At 41.4% G+C, this 22,405-nt stretch overlaps 1 protein-coding gene across 9 annotated transcripts in view; it reads right to left on the reverse strand.

Moving 5' to 3' along the window:
* Nucleotides 1-22,405, reverse strand: part of EHBP1 (EH domain binding protein 1) — a 206,090-nt gene that overhangs the window by 96,032 nt on the left and 87,653 nt on the right. For all 9 annotated transcript variants that reach the window (XM_038176016.2, XM_038176019.2, XM_038176022.2 and 6 more), the window contains 2 exons: nucleotides 17,103-17,355; nucleotides 11,069-11,255 (listed from right to left, as the gene is read on the reverse strand). In XM_038176016.2, the coding sequence (XP_038031944.1) occupies nucleotides 11,069-11,255; nucleotides 17,103-17,355 (440 nt within the window). The remainder of the gene's footprint in view (nucleotides 1-11,068; nucleotides 11,256-17,102; nucleotides 17,356-22,405) is intronic.

Raw genomic sequence — 22,405 nt, forward strand, 5'->3', positions numbered from 1 at the left:
CATCTAAAACTAACAACGGTCACTGTTTTAAATAAATGAGACAAAATCTCTGCTTTTTACAAAGCAGGGTAGAACAGCGAACACTAACCCCTCATTTTAGGGCCACCACTGTAGAGCAGATCTGTTCACAGAAGCTGTCTATTTTGCTCGTAGGCTCACTTTTCGTCCCCAGCAACAACAAAAAAAATAGAAGCATTCTGGCTGAGAACCGTGATTTATTCTTATGCATAAGTATCTGACCAAACCAAAGAAAGATTAGCAGGAACAGTGAATTAGCAACTAAACCAAAGTTAACTATCAGGCTGATTTATGAAGTGAAGATAATTATTTTTGTAATATGTCCATAACTCATCATGACAGAAGCAAAGGAATATTTATTCATACTCTCTTATTTCCAAGTTGAAGTGCTTGCCAGCCAAGATGAACCAAACCCACCCTTCAGGCAACCCGAGAAAACAGGCTATTGTTAGTCTAGCTCCTTAACAGAATGCTTTGCTGAGGGCCTAAAAGAGTTCAGAGCCTACTGAAGATTTGAACAATCTGAAACAGTTCCACAACAAAGTCTGATGTAAGAGCTAGAAGTTAAATGCTACAGCAACATCAGCTTATTCCAGTTGTATTTAGCTGCTCATAGTTGCTCAGTACTCTGCTTGTTAAAGAGCCTGATGAAAAGGTGTAAAAACTCAAGAGCAAAACGATAGATTTTATCGGCTTTTTTATGATTTTGAGGATTTGGGTTTTGATGGTAGCTTCAAAAATGTCTTACTTGAGGAGAAGCATCCCTTCTTCCTTTTTACCTTTTAAAACGCAAAGCTTTACCAAAGCAGGAGTCACGGTCTGTAAAGCCAAGCATGCAATTCAAAGCCTTCCCCATCCTTCAACAACATTTGGCTGAACGGCAGCAAGGTGCTTGGTTATCCTCGGCGCCTGCTCCAGGAGCCAGCCGCTGGCCTCACACCACCTCTGCTGCCTCTTCCCGGGTCCCTGCCAGCACAGGAGTCCCAGCAAAGAACTTCAAGAAAACATCATGGATAAGGATTTACAGATTACACATCCCAGAAGCTAGCCCTGGTTTTCCTTTGAGCTGTTTTTCAGACGCTTTGGCAGGCTGCCTCGCCTGGCCAACGGTGCTTGCACCTCATCCGGCTTGTGCCCTGCCAGAGAGATGGGACAGTGCCACGAAAGCACTGACCTTAGGAACATGAGCACTCGAGAAACCTGAACACTCCCAGCAGTTCCTAACCTTCTTCTTGTATTTACACACCTTAAGGGTATTTAAATGGTCGATTCCAGGCAAGTAACTTCAGCACCTCAGCAAGTGGCGAAACGAGAACCTTGCATTTGCTGTAAGACAGACTGGTGAGCAACTTAGATTCATTCAAGGAAATTCAAAGGTTTCTATAACTCATAATATGCATTTACATGGGAAACACTGAATGGATTCTAGCCTTAGTGTCTTTTTTTTTTTTTTTTTTTTTTTTTTTTTTTTAAATAAAACTCCTCTTTGCCTCATCACAGAACATGCCTTGTGCTTGTTGGCTCTTCCAGTTGTCACCACCAAAGGCCAGAGATGAATTTCCTTCCCGCAGAACGGGACACAGTTTTACATTTCCAAGATGAAATAAAACATATAAAACTACAGCCATTACTTGCCTAAGAGACCCTATTTTTCCAGAAAAGGTGAAACAACATTTTATGAAGATGACAAATCTAAGTGCTGTGATTTGTAAATACGAGTTAGGTTTAAAAATATGAAAAGTAAGGCTTCGAATGTCGTAACGCTGGTTAAATTACCAAACATTATTTGCAAAGACATTTTGCAGAACTGCTAACTGGTCCAGTCCAGAACTGCTGCAGGCACTGCCAGTGTTTCCATCCATTTCAATGGGAGCTACACTGCCCCAGTACGGCAGAAATACCTTAAAGAGCAATTATGAAAATTGCAGAAGGAGCCATGTGTTTATCATCCTGCAAATTATGTATATTAATCTGCAATTAAAATGCTTTTTCTAGGGCAGCCCTGGAGACCTGGTTTCTGCAGCCCCGCTACTAATAAGGATGTAAAGAAAACTGAAACACTTCAGTAGCAGCACTTAAGGTTGCTAAATCAAAGATCAGAAGTTGGGATATTACAAAATTATAGTTACGTATTCAACGTTAATTGGCACCCTTTGTGTATCTGCAGCTTGATACAATCTTTAGCAGCACTTCTTTCCCTGGACTCGTCCCTTACAGACAGGGCTCGACGACCACCCTGAATGGGACTACCCACCGACCCTATTGTTTCCGTAGTATTAGTTGTTTGTCCTCATGCTTCATCTGCTGCACACTCCCTGGACCTTGAACTGAACACAGTATCATTAATCTCATCAAAGGGCTTTTCTACAGCCTCCATCTTCGTGGTATTTTAATCTAGAAGATTAAACGTTTAATTTTCCAGACATCCTCATGAGGTAGCAGTCCCGTCCGTTTAACCAAAGCAAATGAGAGGTCCACAAAAAAGACGGCTCCAGATCATTGGAAGCTTTTGAGCCCTGAGTCTGAGGCACCTAAGAGCCAATTCACAGGGCGCTGCTGGTTTTATCACACTTGGCGTGTGCTCTTCCAGCTGCACTGCGCCTGAGTCAAGCCCATAGCTCAGCTCATTTATCATATCTGTATCAAGCTGGGAACTTAAAAATAACACCACAGTCCAAAATTTGGTTCGAGAGATTAGCTTAGCACCACATACGGTATTCCTGAGGGAGGAAAGGGTAATACTGACCGCTCCCAGACAGCGTTTAGTTGCCTTACTTGTCGGTGACAGCTGTGCCTTTCCGCTGGCCCTTGGTGCAAGCAGCGCGCGCCCCAGCCTAGTTCCCTGGGTCACAGCTGCTGCACGAGGGATGCACGAGGGATGCACGAGGCAACTTGTCTCCAGCTACACAACGCTCTGGTTCCTTGCTACGTGTGCTCAGAAATGGGCTAAGGGGAGAAGTGCGGGGCTGAGGTTGGAAGGAGCTCAAGCGCTGCCTCCAAACCCATGCAGGACCCCCACTGCTGTGCAGCAACGTGGGTAAATTACTGCCTTCTCTGCTTTTTCAACCTGAGAGCCTAAAAGAAGCATCTCTCGTAGAGGAAATGCAGCAGCTGGATTAATGAAGGGATTGGTTTCACCTACACTTCTGAGGAATAAACTCACTCCTGTTGGCAGCAGTCACAGCCATCATACGAAGAAAAGAGACACCCCTTTCCACCAGCTCATTCTACTACACTCGCAGAGCCACTTGCAAGAAGGAGGAGGGGATCAAGCAAGGCTGCAAAGAGATGAAATCCACTACCCAGCTAACGCTGACAGCCACTGCACTACAACTATGCAGGCAAAATGAGCAATGGCCAATTAAGAACGAGTTGATTGCTTTGGTAGCCTAAGGAGGCCACACAAGCAGAAGCCTACTCATAAAGGCACGAGTCTCGAGCACATCCATACAGTATCCGGATACTCCTTAGGGTTGTAATGGGTAGTAAAAACATGTCACTTCTGGTCTCGGTCGTGACCGTTCACGGATAGCCTGTCGCATGTTAAACGTCGCTTCTCGTACCAGTTTTTACCAAATCACTAACTGATGAGGTAGAACGAAGCAGGGGATCCTCATTTGACTCGCACAAAACACAAAACCAATGACAACAGAGAAAAGGATTTTGCTTTCCCTGTAGTGCCAGAGTACCTATATTCAGTAGACGGGAACTTGGGCGATTAAAGAAATTAAACATGGAATGCTTTTGCTTTAAGTATGAACATACGGAATTAAACCACCAAAGCCGTTTCCATGTGTAACAGTGGTAGAAGACTCACTTTGCATCACATTTGTGATGTGAACAAGTTGCTTCCCGACAGTATAAGGCCAAGTACCACTGTATCATCACAGCCTACAGATGCTCTGAATGACAACTGCCCCAGACCAGTGCTTCACTGGGGCACCCAGGATGTGCTTTACAGTCTAGTGATGACGGTGCTGCCACCAAAAGGGACTGTCCTGCCAGGTTCCCAGGTCACTGCTGTGTTCCTGGTACTCGAATAACCCCCAGTCAGGGCTGGAGCTGGCACGAGGTGGGGCAGGGAAGGTGGGAATGTGAGAAGTCAGGATGGGGGCTGATCACAATGCAGCAAATGCAAAACCTGAGCAAGCATTAGGTGAGAGCAGGATATTCTTTACCCTGTAACTTCAACAAAATGCAACAATACGACACTTGTATTGGAAGGGAACAGTTCACTCTTTATTCTAACAAGGTTGCTTTATCTCCAAACGTTAATTAATAGTAAGCAACGCAGAAAAAGCTCATAGCTAGTCAAGTTGACAAACGCCATATAAAAGTCATGCAAACAGTAGTAAGAGACTAAGTATGGTATAAAAAAAGAAGGCTTTTTTATTAACACTTGAGAACCTGCAAGTTTCATGAGTTGTCTGTGCTTCAACATGATTATCTCACTGCCTCTCTGTTCACATTACCTATGAGGCTTTTTTTTCCTATTAGAAGATAAATTGTCTGACGGCTGTATGCAAAGACAGATTTTCTCAGAGTGCCTTTTTTTGCACAACTTCCTAACAGTAGATATCTCAAAATTCTGCCAACTGCCTCCTGAGTCTTGATGAACTATCTGCAGAGGAAATAACAAAGATCTCAATGCAAATGAGCTGCACGATTCCTTTGCAGCTAACGTGAAACTGGAAAGGAGCAAACTCATTAAAGAAGATGTAACAGGAGGTCAGGGAGTGCTGATGTGAATGCATAACTGAGATACTTTTGATACAGAGAGACAATAAGAGATCTCCTTAATCTACCATTTGCAATTTAATGTAATTTCCCTGCCTGGCAGCATCACTGTATCTGTGTCTTAAGATGAGCTCTTCCTATTGTTCAGTCACATAAGGTTGATAGTGTTGAGGTAAATAGAAGTGAACAACCAGAAACAGCATCTCTGAGACCTTGCAGAGTACCACCTAGTACTACATCCAATGCTATTTTGCTCCCTTTCCACTAAACAATTGAGAAGTTGTATGTTTCATTTTTGTGTAAACATTTATTCTGCCTTGAACTACAGGTTTCTCCTTGTTCCCTTGACAAGTTACCTGGGAACTCCTCTTCTCTTCTGAGGAAGTAATTCTCACGTGCTCCTCCCCCTGATAGTTTGAAGGATAACCTGCCTATCAGACAGAAAGCTTTGCGAATAAAAGCAGCCCAGGTAGACAACGGATTACAAAGGATACTGGATGGAGATGAGTTACTATATGCGATGCAGAAAAAGGATTCTGTACTTCTGATTACAGCATGCCACATTTCCTACAAGCATGTTTTGTTAGATCTTCAACCAGCTAGCTTGGCTGGCACAAGAGAACTGGCTACCACTAGCCATACAAAACATTCATTTTGGTTTAAACAAGAAAAACAGAGCTTAAACAACGGTGGTGACAGCCAGAAATGTTAGTATTGGCTTTGGACTATGATGTGAACACGTATTCTTCTTTCCTGCCAATGTGAAAGGTCACCAACAAGCTCTTGTCTACAGGCACCAAAATCAATGCCTATGTATTCACGACTATCAGCAACACTGTGACTGCCACAAAGGTCAGCATGGTGTCTGCATTAGGACAGCCAGGCCTATTTATTACCATCTTGCTGTTAGATACTTTGACCAAATGCTAAACGTAGCTCAAAAACCAGCTAAATCATCCCAGAACAAGTTCAAGAAGCATCCTGCGGTCTGATACACATCCCGTGTCTGTTCACATAATCACTTATTGTCAGAGAAATGCTTATCATGAAGACTGGAGTACAGGAGTTGTATTTGCTGAGGTATGTTCTGGATGGCCTGAGATGGGGCTGCGAGATGGAGATCTCTGAGAGCTACCAGGGCTGGTGCTGACAAAGGGTCCACGCACCTGCACTGCCAAGTGCGTACCTAGGACTGATGAACACAGATTTCCAAACCCTTTCTGACAAAGGTACCAAAAAGCATGACTTTGAGACACGTGGTGTGTATGTACTACAGATCCAGCTGTAACTCTTGAACTGGTGCCTGGATCTCACCTCCAGTAAGCTCAGCATCACCCGGGTATAGTAAGAGGTGAGACCAAAGTTCAGCCAGCTGAAGTCTGAATTTTTTAATCTGCTACAGCCATGACGGGCACTGGTCCACATGCTATGCCTTGGTTTGATGAAAGGGAACCACTGGCACAGACACTAGCTTTTGAGGCTGAAAGAAGTTCAACTTTTTTCCCCCAGATCAATGGCAAGCGGAATAAATTCAGTCTCCATCACCCCTGCGAAAGGCAGAACCTTGTTACCCAAACTGTGTGGAGAGCACTGACATGGTACGGCAGTAACAAAGCCAACAAGCCCAATTCGGTTTGGCTTGACAGCACTGGAGCAGACTGATGACTAAGAAGCTTAATTACAGTTTCACAGTGCATTTGTCAGACTCATCTAAATATAGCCGGCACACCATAGTCTTCAAGCCATTTAAGACGATTAACTGTGGGCTAATTCTAGACTTTTAGACTTTGCATTTTTAAACTCCCCGATGACTCAGATGATTTTAGAGGAGACGTGGAAGGTAGATGGGAGAGATTTAAGCTATTTCTTCAGGAAGTACAGGTAATAATATTTTGAAGCAAAACTTCCTCCCGACCCACATATGGCAAATGTTGAGCTAGCACAACCAGGCCATGAGCTGGCTGGACCTTTATGGGAAGCTAGGCCCCCAGTAAAGGACCACTGGGCCATGAGAAGGGCCTGCTCAAGGGGAAGGAAGGCGTTACAGAGGGCTTGCTACTCCAGTTCTCTGACTGCCCAGGCAAACAGGGCAAGGTAAACATTTGGAAAAGGTCAGGTGAACAACGTGCAGAGAGAGGTATGCTGCAAATGACCAGAGAGGCAACAGCCAGCGCAGGCCGATCTTCCAGCAGCTAAGGAAGTAGAGGTGCCCCTTAAAGGAAATTAATATGAAAGGCGCAAGACTCTCCAATCACCAGCACTCATGAACTTCTCCAACCTCATGTAGACCAAACCCATCGGCTTGGGGCAGGCAGAAGCAGCCTCGTTTGCATCCTTTTCTCACATATGAATTTTCTTAAGGGATGGTAAGTGGACACCAAGTGAGGCAATGTCTTTGGGGAGGAAAGAGGCCAAAGGCAAGCCCTGAAGGAGGGGGAAGACACTGTTATGGTTATTACTGTCATTAGCATCGTTATTTTAGACTCGCATTTCAGACAGAACAGGACTCGGGTCTGTGTTGCAGGAATTACCAGACAGCATCCATAGCTTCAGGCACAGGTAGGCTATAAGCCTGAGAACAATCATTTCAAGAAAAAAAAAAAGGGTTAAATATTTCTCATATTTAGTTTCATGACTTGTCCTTCTGACCAACGATCATCTATAATTGTCCAGGAAATAAGTTTTTATGTCAGTCTCCCAGTGAGATACAGCCCTTGCTTCAAACTCTAGTGCCAGCGTTTTCATGGCTATTAAAATTAATGCCTATTTATTGGTGTTTCAGATTCCAGCTGCACTGATTGTGGAGTTCCTGAAGGTTAACCAACCCACGACTCCACACTGGAGTACTCTCCTCACCTTGGGGATACCCAGCACGATGCTCCGTACCACCAGATCAGAACACGTTTTCTGGAATTTTCTCTCTGGTTTTATACGAAGCTTTTACACATAATTATCTTGTACAACATAAATCTCTGAACAAAGGAGCTCAAAGGAGTTTGATTTCCATGGTGTCAGGAGTAATAGGGGTAATTAACTGTGGATGTGATTCCAGGAAAATCTAGAAATAGCATCCAGCTGTTAAAAGATCATACGACTCCTGTAGAAGAAAGCCTTTTGCAATTCACATAGATGCATTAGCTTAAGCCTGTTCTCAAATGAGACATGTCCAAGACTGCTGACTGCTAAAAATTCATTGTTTTATTTTTCTCTTTTATTACCACAGACACTGCTGCTATATATTAAAAAAACATGCACACACACACAAAAAAAAAAATCATGTGTGGGAAGTCAGATATCCCTCAGGCAAGAAACACCTTCCACCACTACTCGGGTAATGGTAAAGTGTTGGATTCGGGCTATGATGTTTCAACAGCAAACACAACTGCACTTCTGTGGAAGTTTCCTTACATCCCGGGTGCCAATGCTAGAAGGCTCATTGCAGCTGAATACCAAATTTTGGTGTCCAGCCATACCCTAGGGATTTGATTTCTGGGTGTATACTATGGAAAATATCACCCTTTCTCGCCCTACTTTTAAGTTCTAGGAGCTTTTAAATCCTAGGTATTTACATTCCTAGGAGCTTCACTACTGTCTTCAAAACCTAAATGCTTTTTTTTTTTTTAAGAGGGTGACATAACTTCAAGTATTTGGAACCTCTATCTTGAGTAGGAATCTGTCATGTGTCAAATCTTTCAAGAGTAATTTGCACCTAATAATCTTGCTGATATATAGACGTGAGTAAGAGCATTTGTATTTTTATGTTCAGCAAATGTTATGAACACCATTAGCGTGTGAAGGAAAAAATGAGTTCCAAATACTCTACCAAAGATTTGCAGAGGCATTTTAAGGAGTCTCGTTCCTTAAACTCTAAAGTTCTAGCAGTAATGCTGTGTTCATGTTGTCTAAAGACTAACATTTTTGCCCTGCAACCACTTCCCATGAAGACAACCAAGACGGGAATTGACTCTGTTGGGATAATTGGGTTCTGGTCACAGTTCTAGTAGAGGCTTTCTGTGCCCAGGTAACTTTGATAAATCACTAAGTTCAGCTACTTAAAATCCCTCTACCTATGCTCACCGCCATGGGACTGTTCCCCCTACATAAGGACACATGCCAAGTTCATGTTTGTATAGTGCCTATACCCTTGGATGGGAGTTTTGTCAGAGCTGCTAAACACCAACACTCTTACTGAGCAATAAATTACATGAGCCAACAGTCCAAGTCCCACCTGGGTACTATTTTGTACCAGTGTGAGGAAATCATTTCCTTTTCTTTTTCAGTGGCAATACTCTGAATTTCAAGCAGCATTCCAAGTAAAGTGCTTTTGATCTAAAATTACTAGATTATCTTAAATTAAAACAATTTAAGCAAAGAAAAATGACTTAGAAAAAACTTTCTGAATTGCAAGTGATCATGCAGTACTTTAGTATACCCAGCAAGCAAAACTTTCCAACCTAGCTGTAACATAACAAACCCAGACACTGCATCTTCCCTAATGGTCTCACATCATCCAAAATTTGTTAAAAAATAAATTCAAGCTTTCCTAAACTGCAGAAGGTCATTGCAGAGCTTCAGCTTCCCCACTTCCCCAATGGCCATAACGAATACTTAAGTTTCAGTACTTGGACTTTCGCTGATCTCAGCTGTGCCTCATCTTCAGTGGCAGAGAGGTGGGCTGCAAGAAGTCAGGCACCAAAATATTAGGAAACTAACACCCTGCCTAATGGCAGAAACTACTTGGCTGCATTCGTAACACCACAGTAGGTTCATTCCTGTGTCTTTTCTTAATCAATTTTGGCTTTTAGAAAATCTAAAACTATGAGAATCAAATACAGCAATGCTGCTTTATTTCAGCCCAATGAAAACATGAAATAAAGCAGAGATATTTCCTTGGATGCAGACCTGTAAAAAAAAAAAAAACCCTCTCAAACAATGAGCACTGGGGGGCACAACCTCCATCAAGAAATGATAAAATCTCCTCCACAGAAGTCTGTCTTTTCTCTGCTGTGTAGTACCAGAATGCTTTACTTTGGCCACTTGTCTTCAACCCGAGTGCCAGACTCCACCAGAAATCAAGTAACATGGATTATGGCTTTTTTTTTAACACAACCTCCAGCAAACAGGATCAAACCCCATCATAGTGCATTATGTAACTGCAATATTTGGATGTAATATTGCCATGGTAGTGGTCTTGCATATTAAGATAACTTGTGAGTCGTGCTTGTGGCCTTACCGTGCTGTTTTGTTTTGCTGTGAGTAGACACAGATTAGATTTCTGGTCTCATACTCTTCACCCTGAGTGAGTGCTAAAATGACAGCAAGATCAGAGCCTGGGGGGACAAGGACATGTCAGCAATCTAGCTGACTAATTAAGCTATGAAATGATAGGTATGACAAGTAATTTCATTCAATTCTTGGAGTACTGCAGCTCCAATACAAGGCAAAACAGATAATACGCATAAATTGAGAGGTGTGCTGGAAGAGAAGCCTTCTGTCCTCATCTTCCTACCCTTAATAACAAGCGGTCAGCACGTACCAAATTCATTCTTATAAAGGTCCCATTAACACATATTGTTAAATGCTTATTTTGTTAAAAAAAAAAAAAAAAAAAAGCAAAACACACAAGCTAATTGTTGAAACACTGGAATTAAAATCCACGCAGGAGTTAGCTGTTGTAAATCTAGGTACCTACATGTATGCTGCACACTGCCCTCTTCAACAGAAGTTAATTCGTATTTTAAGTTGAGAAACACAGCAATGCAAGAGGGTGTATGTATGCTCAGTCTGGACATTCCTAATAAACTGTTAATCTGTTCTAAAGTAGACTGTGTCCTTTCATTTATTTTTTAATTACTTCCACATACCTATGGAATTGGACATACATAAATCCAAACACAAACAGTGTCCAGTACTAAGCTCTTAAAACCCAGATTTATGACAGAAATGTGGAGAAAGACTCTTCAACAGGGGCAAGGCTTAGTGACATTACAATAGATCAAGACAAAGTATTGTTCAACATGATTTTCTTCCTTCTCAATGGTATATCCAGCTGTCCAGTACTGTTTGTTACTAGAAGACTCTTTTCTTTGAAACTGCAGTTGCTGTTACTGTTGTCATTAAATCCTTAAAGAAAAAACACAAGCTCCTACTGCTGCTCTCTCCCTATGAACCAGCAAGTGAATAGAGATGAGCCAACACCTTATTAAGTACAAGCAAAGCTGTTACGATGGCCCGCGGAAATAAATAGGATGTCTACAATCCACATGAAGGTACTGTTAAAAATAAAGACAAAATTTTGGTATAAAAAACCTACCTTAGGAGAAGAAGAAAGCTCCCTCGATGCAGGAATAGCTGACATGTTCTCACTCATGCCTGTCTCTGTCTTTGGCAAGAGGTTTGGTGGTTCAGGAGCCTTTCTTTTCATCTTCTTTTCTGGTTCTTGCAGTGGAGCAACTTTAATTAAAGCAGGGCTTGATTTTGGTTCATAAAACGGATTTGATCTAATTAAAAGAAGGGAAACACATTTCTTTGCTATCTCCTTGGAAGTCAAAATGAAAGTAAGACCTATTTAGAGAAGCTGATGACTAAATATTTTTTATTATCCACACAAGAAAACATTTTACTTTCACATGCTTTAAAATGCTACTTTTTCATATGATTGACAAATGAGATAAAACAGCTAAAACCGCATTAGCTCATAACTCCTATAAACCACATAAGTTCTCCTAGATGACAGAAGTTTTATTAACAACGAAGCTAACTTCAAATACACCTGGCTATCTAACAAATGCCTGATTTACAGATGAGATCAATACCAATTAACATGAGGGAAGTTGCTGGCTGTTGAGTATTCTGATGAATAGAATCAAGGATTCTTAATTAGAACAGATTTAAGGACCAGGTCACTTCTACATTCGTAAAACTCAACACTCAGCATGGCTTTAGAGGCCTCACTCTAGGCTAAGTCCAAAAATTCTGTCCTCAGCAGGCACACACACCATGGCGAGCAACTTTTAAATTGTGCAGCAAACAGTCATCACATCATTTTAAGGGTACTTTTCGGACAAAAGAATAGTGTAAAAACAAACAAACAAACAAAAGCTGGCTTCTGCACTCCTCTCTACAGGTACCAATAGCTAGTACCTGTCTTATTTGAAAGTGATTTAATTCTTTAATAACTAAACTTCATTTAAGGAACAGTAACATTCTTCCAAAGTAGATGTAGTCCAAAGAATTATTTTCAACCGTGGCGTTCCCACTCCACCCCTGCAGGTAGTTGTTCCACCCTAAATAAATACTTCCATGGCATTTCCAACTTCTATTTACTAGTTTGATGCATCAAATATCAACCAGTAACACATCAAATAATGACTTCTACTATGTACTTAAAAGAAAGCAATTTTGTACCCTGCTAAGTATACTTACAGGAACCTTCTTCACACTAAACTAACTTATTCATGCTCCTAGGTTTTAATGTTTTGCAATCCCAAACTGGACAGTTAATTACAAAACAGGTATGTTAATTCTTTCCTTTCCATTCCATACTTCCCCTGCGAGATATATTTATCATGCATCGCAAACGATGTTCACGTAACGAAGTCACTGTAATTCCCAAAGAGCTATCTGCATACAGTTATATAAAGGGTAATTAATCACAAGTAACAGTGCTTTGAAATCAACTTGAGATGGAAACAATAACGCACACAGCATGAGATAAAAGTTACCTAGCTAGATCTATTTACAGATTGCCTCTCAAGATAAGAGAAATGAGCTAGTGTATGCTGATTTTGAACAACCAAACCAGCAACGTTTGGGCCCAAACAACAAACCAACTGGCCACCCAGTTTCCTTCCACACAACACTACTCCCAGTTGTGCCTACTTGTAGTATACAAATACGTCTTTCAGTCTCTTAGACTGACTTCAGAATTGGTCTTACTGCAGTTCACCCCTGTCCTCTTTTCACTAAGAAAAAAAAAAAAGCAATAAATAATCCACACTGCAGAAAATAAGGCTACTTCTGAAAGGCGAAGTTTATTGAAGCACGTAAGAGAAGACCAGGCACAAAACCTCCAGACCTTTCTGAGAATCTGCCGCCACTTGTTAAAGAAGAAGAGATCTGAATCCAGATACCGAAGTGAAAGGAAAGCCTAACACTAAAATAACTCCTCTGCTGACTGAAGGCAACTTTCAGGTGTTCCCACTTTGCTGCCCGTCAAGCGCAAAGCCATCGGCGCAATCAAAACTAAGGGCGACATCAAAATAACAAGTTAAATGAAAACGGATGGGTGTTTTCCAGGGGAGGCAGCAGAAAAAAGGAGGGTATTCAGTCTGGAGCAGGGAATGCACCTAGCTGTCAGTAGCCCTAATTTAGCTGACAGCCCAGCTCAGCTGTCTTCAGACACCGGAAAGTTCAAAGGGAGGTGAAAATGAAGATAAAAGAGATAAAGGCTGAAGAACAATGAACTCTGCAGGAGAGCACAAGGTTTGCCTTAGCTCTGTACGTCGGCCTTCTCAGCAGCCACCAGATGCAGCACACTCGGTGGTGCTGAAATTACCCTGTGCAGCCTGACTTGGAACGAGAAAGGTGCATTCGTAAGGTGTTAAACAAATCTGGTGCACACAAAAACAAGAGTTGGAAAGAAGCATATTTTAAATGTCTATGCTTTAGGATTCTTTGTGCTGCATGTGTAATCCTGAAGGATCGCAACCTAATCTGTCAGAAGAAAGGGCTGTCAAGAGACAAGTCACTGGTTTTGTTTCCTAAAAAATATCTCGCTTTAGAGCTGGGCTAAACCCTCACATCTTCGTCATAGCATGATCTGAACACACACACACACACACTTTATTTTCCACCTTTCTCTTTATACCTTTTAATTGTGGTGTTACAAATATTTTTTCAAAACCGTTTCTCAGGTTTGACACAGACAACATCCCGTGGTTCTTGCCAGAAATTTTGAAGTCACTGCTGTCCAACAGATGGAGGGGAGTTTGGCCCAACCACGTGGCTCTGTGAGAATCTAGGCAAGTGAAAAGTCTGGCTCAAAAAAGCCTTAGCTTAAAAATACGAACACACTCCTCTCTGAAGTTAGCTCACGTGTTTTTTTTGCGTTAGCGACGCTACTGAATTGATCCCCACAGCAGGATTTGCCCTAAAGAGATGCTAGACTGTCCACTACAAAATTAAAAATAGAACCTACCAAACAACCTGGCACTAAGCAGTCACCAGCAGCGGGGTGGTTTGTGGCTTCTTGTGTAAGAGCCATCTTCAACAGGTGGCACCTCAATAGTCCTTCTGCCCAGACAGCATTGTACTGAGCCATGCAACGATTAACGAGGTAAGAAGCCACAGAGCCAAGTAATATCTGAAAGCAAGTTTTATTCTGACCAATTTAAAGATGCTTCTGACCGGCATTACTGGTTAAATTAAAAAAAATAAAAAACAAACACAACGTTTTATTGAGGAGGAAAAACAAAGCTGTTAGTGTGCTAGGGTTAAGAGGTCAGGCTGCTTATGGATCAGAAGTACTCGGGTTGAAAGGGTTGTACTTGTAATTAGCTGTGATCTGTGCTGTTTTCCAATAATTAAACTCAACTTGGCAAGGCAAGCTCTTCTTTATTACCAGTTAGCCACCTACCATTTTGATTTTAATGTATACGACTCAGAAAGGCAAAAGCAGGATTTTACACTAACATTCGAACGCCCGAACTAATATAGGGAATATTAGGGATAAGGAAAACGTGTTCATTATCTCTAGTTAGGTAGGAGAATTTAGCCAGAGGAAGCAAGTTTTGCGAGCAGTTTTACAGGAGAATGCATTTGTGGTGGACCGTCTTCATCCACCTGCACCACGCAACGCCTCATTACGCCGGTACTTGTGACTAGGCTTTGCTTACGCGTGTTGTGAAACGCTCCATTATCTTCACAACCATTAGTGAAATAGGTTTGCATGAAGCCAATTACCCAAGGTAAATCCTCCACAGAGGCGCAGCGAGGGTAGGTAGCCTGTCCAAGATTACAACGGGAGTTTGTTACAAAACTGGAAGCAGAGTTCAGGTCTTAGGGCACTTTGTGCAAGGTCTGAGTCCAGAATCCCAATTAGAGATTTGCCAAAGCAGAGTGGGACAAGGGTCCTGATTTTCAGTGTTTTCCCAAGACACAGCATCACATTTCCCACACAGTAGAAGAGGAGAATGCCAAGTGGTGCACTAAGCCAACCCCACCGAAACTTTCCTGAGTCACACTAAGTGTCCTTCAGAAGACTTCTTATGTCTTCCATCTATCAGGTTTGAAGTCATTCCCAGGGAAAGCACTGGACCAGGGGTAGTGAAACATGATTAAAAACCAACCCAAAACAACACAACTCAGAAAATAAGATGTTAGGAGAGAGGATGAAGATAATATGCAAAGTTTTCTAATGCCGTGATATGACCCCGTTGTTCAGCCTTGTCTTGTTACACTGCTGAGGTCAAGTCAACACATCTCAAAATAGAGACACAGCAGAAGAAAAAAGAGGGTCCCGAGACGTGCGATGAAAATGGTTAGAGACATGAAGAGACTTCTGTATGAAGAGAGATGGAAAAAGTTAGCACTGCTTAACTCAGACAAGCGGTGAACATGTTAGAGAACCCAGCAACAGTTTATGGCAGGTAAACCCGGTAGTACTAGCTGTTGTTTTCAGAGGCCAACAGATGGGATTGGAAAACTATCTTACTTCCAATCAATAAAAGGAAATACGCTCCATGTAATACCTTATTTTCTTGTGGAAATTGACACTGAAGCCTAGACTTTAGAAGGATTTGGAAGAAGATTAGCCACTTAGATAATAAAAACATCTTTATTCACATTAGATAAGAAACAATACACACCTGGATGTAAACCCTTATGACATAGGACACACAAACTGACACTGCTTATGAAAATCTTTCCTTCAGTGCTTATCATACCATGCATATCCTTAGCAGGAACCTTTTACCAAAAAAAATGAAAATTGATGACATAAGGTGAAGCAAAATAATGTTATTAATGGTGAGTTAGCATCACAAGTTTTATGTTCCTAGACTAGAGTTCTATTACTACATGTTTTTCCTCCAGAGTGTTTCAATATAAAGATACAAGGGTTCTCCTTGCCATGCTTTACCTATTACGTTAAAAAAATAGTATCCATGTCTTTTTCAATGACTCCTGTAGGCCTGGGAGGAAATGATCAGCAAACCATCAGGGATGGCTACTGTGAATGTCAACAGTGTGATCACACTGGGGTCTGAAGATACAGCAGCCAGTGCTGTTTGTTCAGGCAGTGCCCCAATGAACAGACCTGACCAAGAAATCATTCCCCAATGCCTTCTTTTTCTTTTCTTTTCCACAAAACAACACCATCAACATAGCCACAGAGCTTTAAAAGGAAAAGACACTGCAGGGTCTTTGTACATTTCTGTTAGAGTGCACAGGAATTCTTCACTTTCCTAGAACGTGGCTATAAACAGAGAAACATGAAGATGATAGCAGGACACCTGTTTTAATATTTAATGTTAAAGTAATGCAAATGTCATGCCGTGATAAATCTTATTAAGTACCGTAAAACTAAACGTTAATTACAGTTGTTGTCTGTAAAATTGCTCATGTGTAATCACCATAAACTGTCTCATGAGTGGTGTGGTTGGTGACTAATAACCACAAACAAGGAGTAAGCACACACCTTCAAACTTCCCAAGCTGCACAGCTATTGCAAAAAGCTCACTCCTTGTTGGGTTTCTATACTATAACACAAGGCAATCAGTGGGAGTTTATAAAAGTTTTGTGTGGTTACGATAAAAGAAACAACCTAACGAAGCACGTATGCTGTTAGCTTTCTGATACAGAGATTTAGTTTTATGAGAATTTCAAAACTTGCTATGTAGACAGCACGGAGCCCTTCTTTTACACATGTTGCACACCAATATAAAACAAACTCTCCATCATCATTAACAAAAATCATTAAGTAGCAAAAATAATGGCAAAAGAGACAGGAAGGCCCAAGCTCCTTAATTTTTGGCTCATATACAATTGGCAGGGAATGAACTGCCAAAAAGGTACACAGACTGTTCCCTATCAAGTAACTTGCTATCAATGAGGCTAAGAAGCATTTCCCAACCTTCCAACTCAGGATATTCTATGATTCTATGTTCAGTTGTACAGCCGAACACTATGACTTGGGGCTATGATATTTCCTACTGCTGAGCTGCAGATCAGTCTGTCCCGGGGAGATGATTAAGGATCACCATGACTGAACCCAATACACCTCAAGATTAAGCCAGGGATCCTACTAATGCTCCCAAGGCCGCTGAAAGATGAAGAATCATACTTACTCATCTAGCTCTTCCTCTTCAGCTTTGGAGGTATCTGCATAGAGGTATTTGCTCATATCCACGGGTCTGACGTTTTTCCTTTTTGCAGGTTGAGGGGAAGAGTCTCTTGCAGTTACAAATGCTTCAGGCTCAGCATCTGGCTCATCAAATGGGTTCAAGTACTCTGGGGCATCTTCATCCTTGAAGGGATTGTAATTGTCAGCATAGAAACTTTCTTCTGGCTTTGAAGATGAAGCGATTTCAGTATCCGGTTCTACCAAACAACAACAAGAAAATCATTAAGGAGATTGAACACAGAAAAAAAAAAATTGATGCCATTTTTATCAGATCTGTACATTTTGAGAGCTTATGAAAAGGTTTGCTTCCTAATTTTATCCACATAAAGTCCTAGCCTTTGATGAATTTTCATGCTTTATTTATTTGCAATGCAACCTTGTTTATTCCGAAACAGGGTCTTCCAAAGGGTCATTGCATCTGGAGTATATTGAATAGGCTTCATTTTCTCACTTACTAAAGTGCTTCCAATGTAATTTGTTATTAGTTTTCTTATTTGTCATATAAATGGTATCACCGCAGATTTTAAAACATTTTCCCAAGCTATTAGCCAATTCGTATCCTAACAAAATGTTCTTAATTATTTAGTTGAGCTTTTAATAAAGAAAATAGATACCCTATATTTTTATAATAGAATTACTTTTATTGTGTATTAAAAATGGTGATAACTAGTAGGTGCTCTTTTCATTCCTTAAAATGACTGAACTAAAATCAGTTATTAGGTATGACCAGTAATTACATTTCAAAACATACATATTTTCACTGCTAACGGCTCCTGGTAACAATACAGAGTCTCACAGTAAAAATGAATTTAAATTGACCCTAAAGAGATGGATAATCAAATTACTCATCTATTATTTGGGCTGTACAGCAAAAACTTATTAGCAACCTGGAGCTCCGTGCAGGCCTTTGAGTAACAGACACCACAGAAAGAACATCACACAAAAGTGAAGGGCTGCTGGATATTGAATGATACAAATCCCCATACAGCAATACAACATTTCTCACAATGACACGTAGTACCATTAATCTTACTCCTCCTGCAGCATCAAACGATCAGTTCAATATTGGATTTGACGTGCTTTCAAAATCTATGCAAATAGGAAATTCAATGTAGGGTTATTAAAAGCTAATTTCCAGTAACCACTCCCACACTCTTTTTGATGGAAAGTGTTTCTTTTTCAGGTTTAGTGAAGAAAAAAAATACCTCTTAGCTTTAAAAGAAAAAACATTAAGTGTTATTTGTAGCAAAGCTCTAAAAGTAATAAGAAAAGATGGAGTTCCAAGTGTATTTGTCACTAAACAAACTTTTGGGAAGACAAAATTGCCAGCTGATCAACTACCAGAGCCACAGGCAGTGCCAGGAACAGCACTGCAGCTGCTAGGCCACGGATGGAGGATGTGCTCAGGTCACCAATCCTGCAGCAGGAAAGGCTTCAGTCCTTCTTGGAGCAACTGAGGTCTGCTGGAGAGATTTTGGCTTGGGAATAACCTCAGATTTTCCGTGCCTTTCTTCTCTTTGGTTCTTCACATTTGAACGGCAAAGATTGTATTAACATATTATCTTTCATGCTCATTCTAAGGGTTTGTCTGTGAAGCGATGGATCTTTTTTCTCCATGGCCAGAAATTTAGAAATCAAATGGGTTTGGCTGGAATAAAGGAATAAAATAATGAAAATCTTACTTAAATGCTACGTGGACACTCGGGAGACAAATCGCTCATCTGGGACTGAGGCTGAGCTCCGCTGGGTGAAACAAAATAAAATTGCTCTTTGCCAGACAGCACTGCAGGTTCTGACTGGCAGACACACTTATGACTATGCACAGTGCTTGTGCCTGTGGGATTTCCCATTGGTGATTACAGAGAAAATTACATTAAAAAATCCCTTTAACTCCAGGTGAGGTTTACAGTTCCTTATTCCCTCATCAACTTGGTCTGACTTAGCATTAAAGAAGCAACGCATACAGTACACTCACACCTGGATTCTGTACATGCCCTGAGTTCTTATATTTAACTTCAGTTTCAGAATGGAGCTGACACCGTCTCACATCAAAAACTGAAGTGAAAAAGAGACCCAAGTGTAAACCAGACATTGCACTGAAATAGGAGGAGAAGAAAGTGAAGTGAGATCACTGAAATTTATTACTATGCCTAACAGTCAAATGACCTTTGCATTGTGAAAAATATGTTATAAAAAAGAACTAATTAATCCAAATCCTTGTGGCTAGAGGGAAATAAATAAGTAAGTCAGGGTTGCAGTAACAGCTTTAGCTAAACCTAAAAAAAGAGGTCCTGTTTCCATTGGAACTGGTTAAGCCTCATCTGAACATCTCAACTGTTACACAAACATCTCAGCTCTGTCCTGTGGGGGTGGGCGTGTAGACAAACTACTGCAGGACAGAGCAGAGAACATATTTGCAGTATTCCAACCAATCAATTCATAAACAGGGTGTAAACTATTAGGCATTTACCGTGGGAGAAAGGGTAGTTACTGCACAGCAGGGGACACGTGTTAAGCTCATACCCTCGCTGATGCTGTGCTGGTTTGGTCAGAAGTTTCCATCCTTCTGAGACAGATGTTTTGGAGAAATGAGGTAATACTGAAGGTCAGCAGTTTAACTTAAGGGAAAAGACATCAGTCAAGGTGAAAACTTTTAAAAACACGGATACAATCACACCAAGCACGAATCTTTGATAGCAATATAGATGAAATACAGAGCATAGGCCGACATTTCTAATGCAATTTTTCATTTAGTTTAAGCTAAAATGGGAAGAGAGATCTTATATCGGCTTACTTTAGCATCCAGTGCAGGTGGTGATGACAAGCAGACCTTTTGCTCTGCTTGCCCTGAGATGTCCTCAGGGGGGGTACCTACAGCTGAGCTAATTATCTAGACCCCTTTGCTGTCAAAGCAAAGGAACAGCTGCTGGTAGGACCAAGTCATTTGTCCTTCCTGATAACTCACACATGGCATTCAAAGAAACATTCCTACAATTAAACAATTGTGTTGGATGCGTGCATTTCAGTTTAAAATGGGGGGACCTTTTAATAGAAGGAATGTCAGTAACATTTCCTGAAGTTGAAAACACTCAGGGAAACCATCATCTCATCAAGGCATGGTAGGCCTTGATTTTCAATTTGCTTTTATGTTTCTCCTGGAAACAATGAGTTAAATATTGAAATCTCATACATTTTAAGGGGCAATGCAAATGGTTTTTGCAATTCCTTCTATTTCAACACTATGGATCAAGTGCTGTAACCTTAACTAGGGCAAATTTCTTTCTCTTGCTCGTTGGCTCAGCAGTAACTACAGGTTTGGCCTTACACGCAGAGCACTGAGGGACCTTTGGCTTAAAAAATTTCACAAAGTTCTACACATAGGCTAAAAGTAAAGGAGCTAAGGAGCTTCTAAACGTTTCGCTTTTAGGAATTCTACAGGCAGGATTTTGCAGGGGCTCACTAGAACCCTATGAGCTTGTCCCTCCCCTCCTTGTCTCTCCCCCTGTCCTCCAGGACACAATTTGTTTTTTCTCTGCTTCCTCAGCTGTCCCTGCAGAAGGAAGGGTCCCCATCCTCTACTGGGAAGCAGAGCCCAGCCTCCAGAAAAAGAGAACAGCTTTTGGGATCAACACTGTTCTGCTCTGCCACCAGCCACGGTGATGCTCCTCTCGGAGCCAAGCTCCTGCTGCAGGCGGAGCAAAGAGTGAGCCCCAAAAAATCCAGGGAAAGCATTCCCTCTCCTGAACCCAGCCAGGACATCTCCCATGGGGTCTCTGAAACCCTTCGTATCTACCTTTTGTGTACAGTGTTGGTCATCAATTTGTGAGTTCCTCTAAAGCTAATTGAGTTGTTGCCAGAACAGCGACCCACCACCACTGCTCTTAACTCTGCAGTGCTGTTACCTTTCTCTGTAACAAGGACACCTGTATTTTCTGCAGGAGCTAACGACGTTGGTTATTGCCTTTTGGGAGGGCTGAATATTCACCAGCTTCAAAACAGCTTATTTCCTTCTTCAGACTGATTTTACACCAATGGCACCACTTATTTTCCTGCCTCCCTCCATCATTAATCACAGCTGAAAGCACAGGACTCAGGTCACTCCTTAAACTCATTTTTTAATTGCCATTCTCTACACTTAAAAAAAAATAAAATACATTTGCAGCTTGGCACTCCAAGGGTCAAACACACAATAGTTTTGCATGGTTAGGTAATAAAGCCACAGGGGTAGGAGTGACAAGAGAACAGGTAGAGTATTACTACAGCAGAAGCACCATGTGCTCTTGTGCCAGATTCTGGAGACATTACTTGCCCTAACTGCACTGAGAAAGACAGCTCGTGATAGTAATCACTGACTGGCACTACCTATCTGCACAATCAGCCTTCTAGTTCCCAGAGGATCTCCAAAAATCACCCTGCCCTTCAACCCACTTGCCTTTTGTAACGCAAACATATTGTGACATATCCCTTAAAACCAAACAACCCCCCCACCAAAACATTACACACACAACTTTCCCCTTGGCAAGGGATGAAAGAACAAGCCACATGTGAAAGATATTTAGTTATGCCATTTACTGCGCTACTGGCAGCCACACAGACACGATGGTGATGCGAGCGGCGTAATGAACTGCACGGAATAAAAATGGTTCTTCCCAGTACTTCTAGAAAGCATAATGACTGGCATCCATGTAAACCACAGGTGATTTTCTCTTACTTTTGTTAATGCCCGCACCAGCAGCACTTTACATTTCATTAAGAAATATAAAGAGGAGAGTAATCTTTTCTCCTGTATGTTGGTTCTTGTACTGCTCTCCTTAGGACTATCCCGTAAGGCTGCTGGGTTTTATGACTGCGAAGTAGCACCATTTGCATTTGCAATGGAAGACACGCTGCAGAGAGCTCAGAAGTCTACATACAAGATAAAGAAGTACATAGGTAAAGGAAACGCTGTTTTAAATGAAAAAGGGAGGTAGTGGCAGAAAATAGTTACTCTCACTTCTCAGGTGCGTTGCGGGAAACTTACCTGCTCACATGCAACTTCAAATGCAGCATTCCCCACCTAATTAAAACAATTGCCTGGAACACTGACAGTGTTTCGTGGTTTCCTATTTGCATTTGTTGGCTATGTTGCCTTCCACATGTAAAATATTTTGCACAAAATCTATCTGATTGTAGAGTTCTGTTGCAATAAAACTAAAACACAACCCAAAAGGCGGTTCTCGTATGATCGTCAATGTGTTGTCTAGCATC

This window comes from Anas platyrhynchos, chromosome 3 (assembly GCF_047663525.1).
Source record: "Anas platyrhynchos isolate ZD024472 breed Pekin duck chromosome 3, IASCAAS_PekinDuck_T2T, whole genome shotgun sequence".
NCBI classification, from domain to species: Eukaryota; Metazoa; Chordata; class Aves; order Anseriformes; family Anatidae; genus Anas; species Anas platyrhynchos.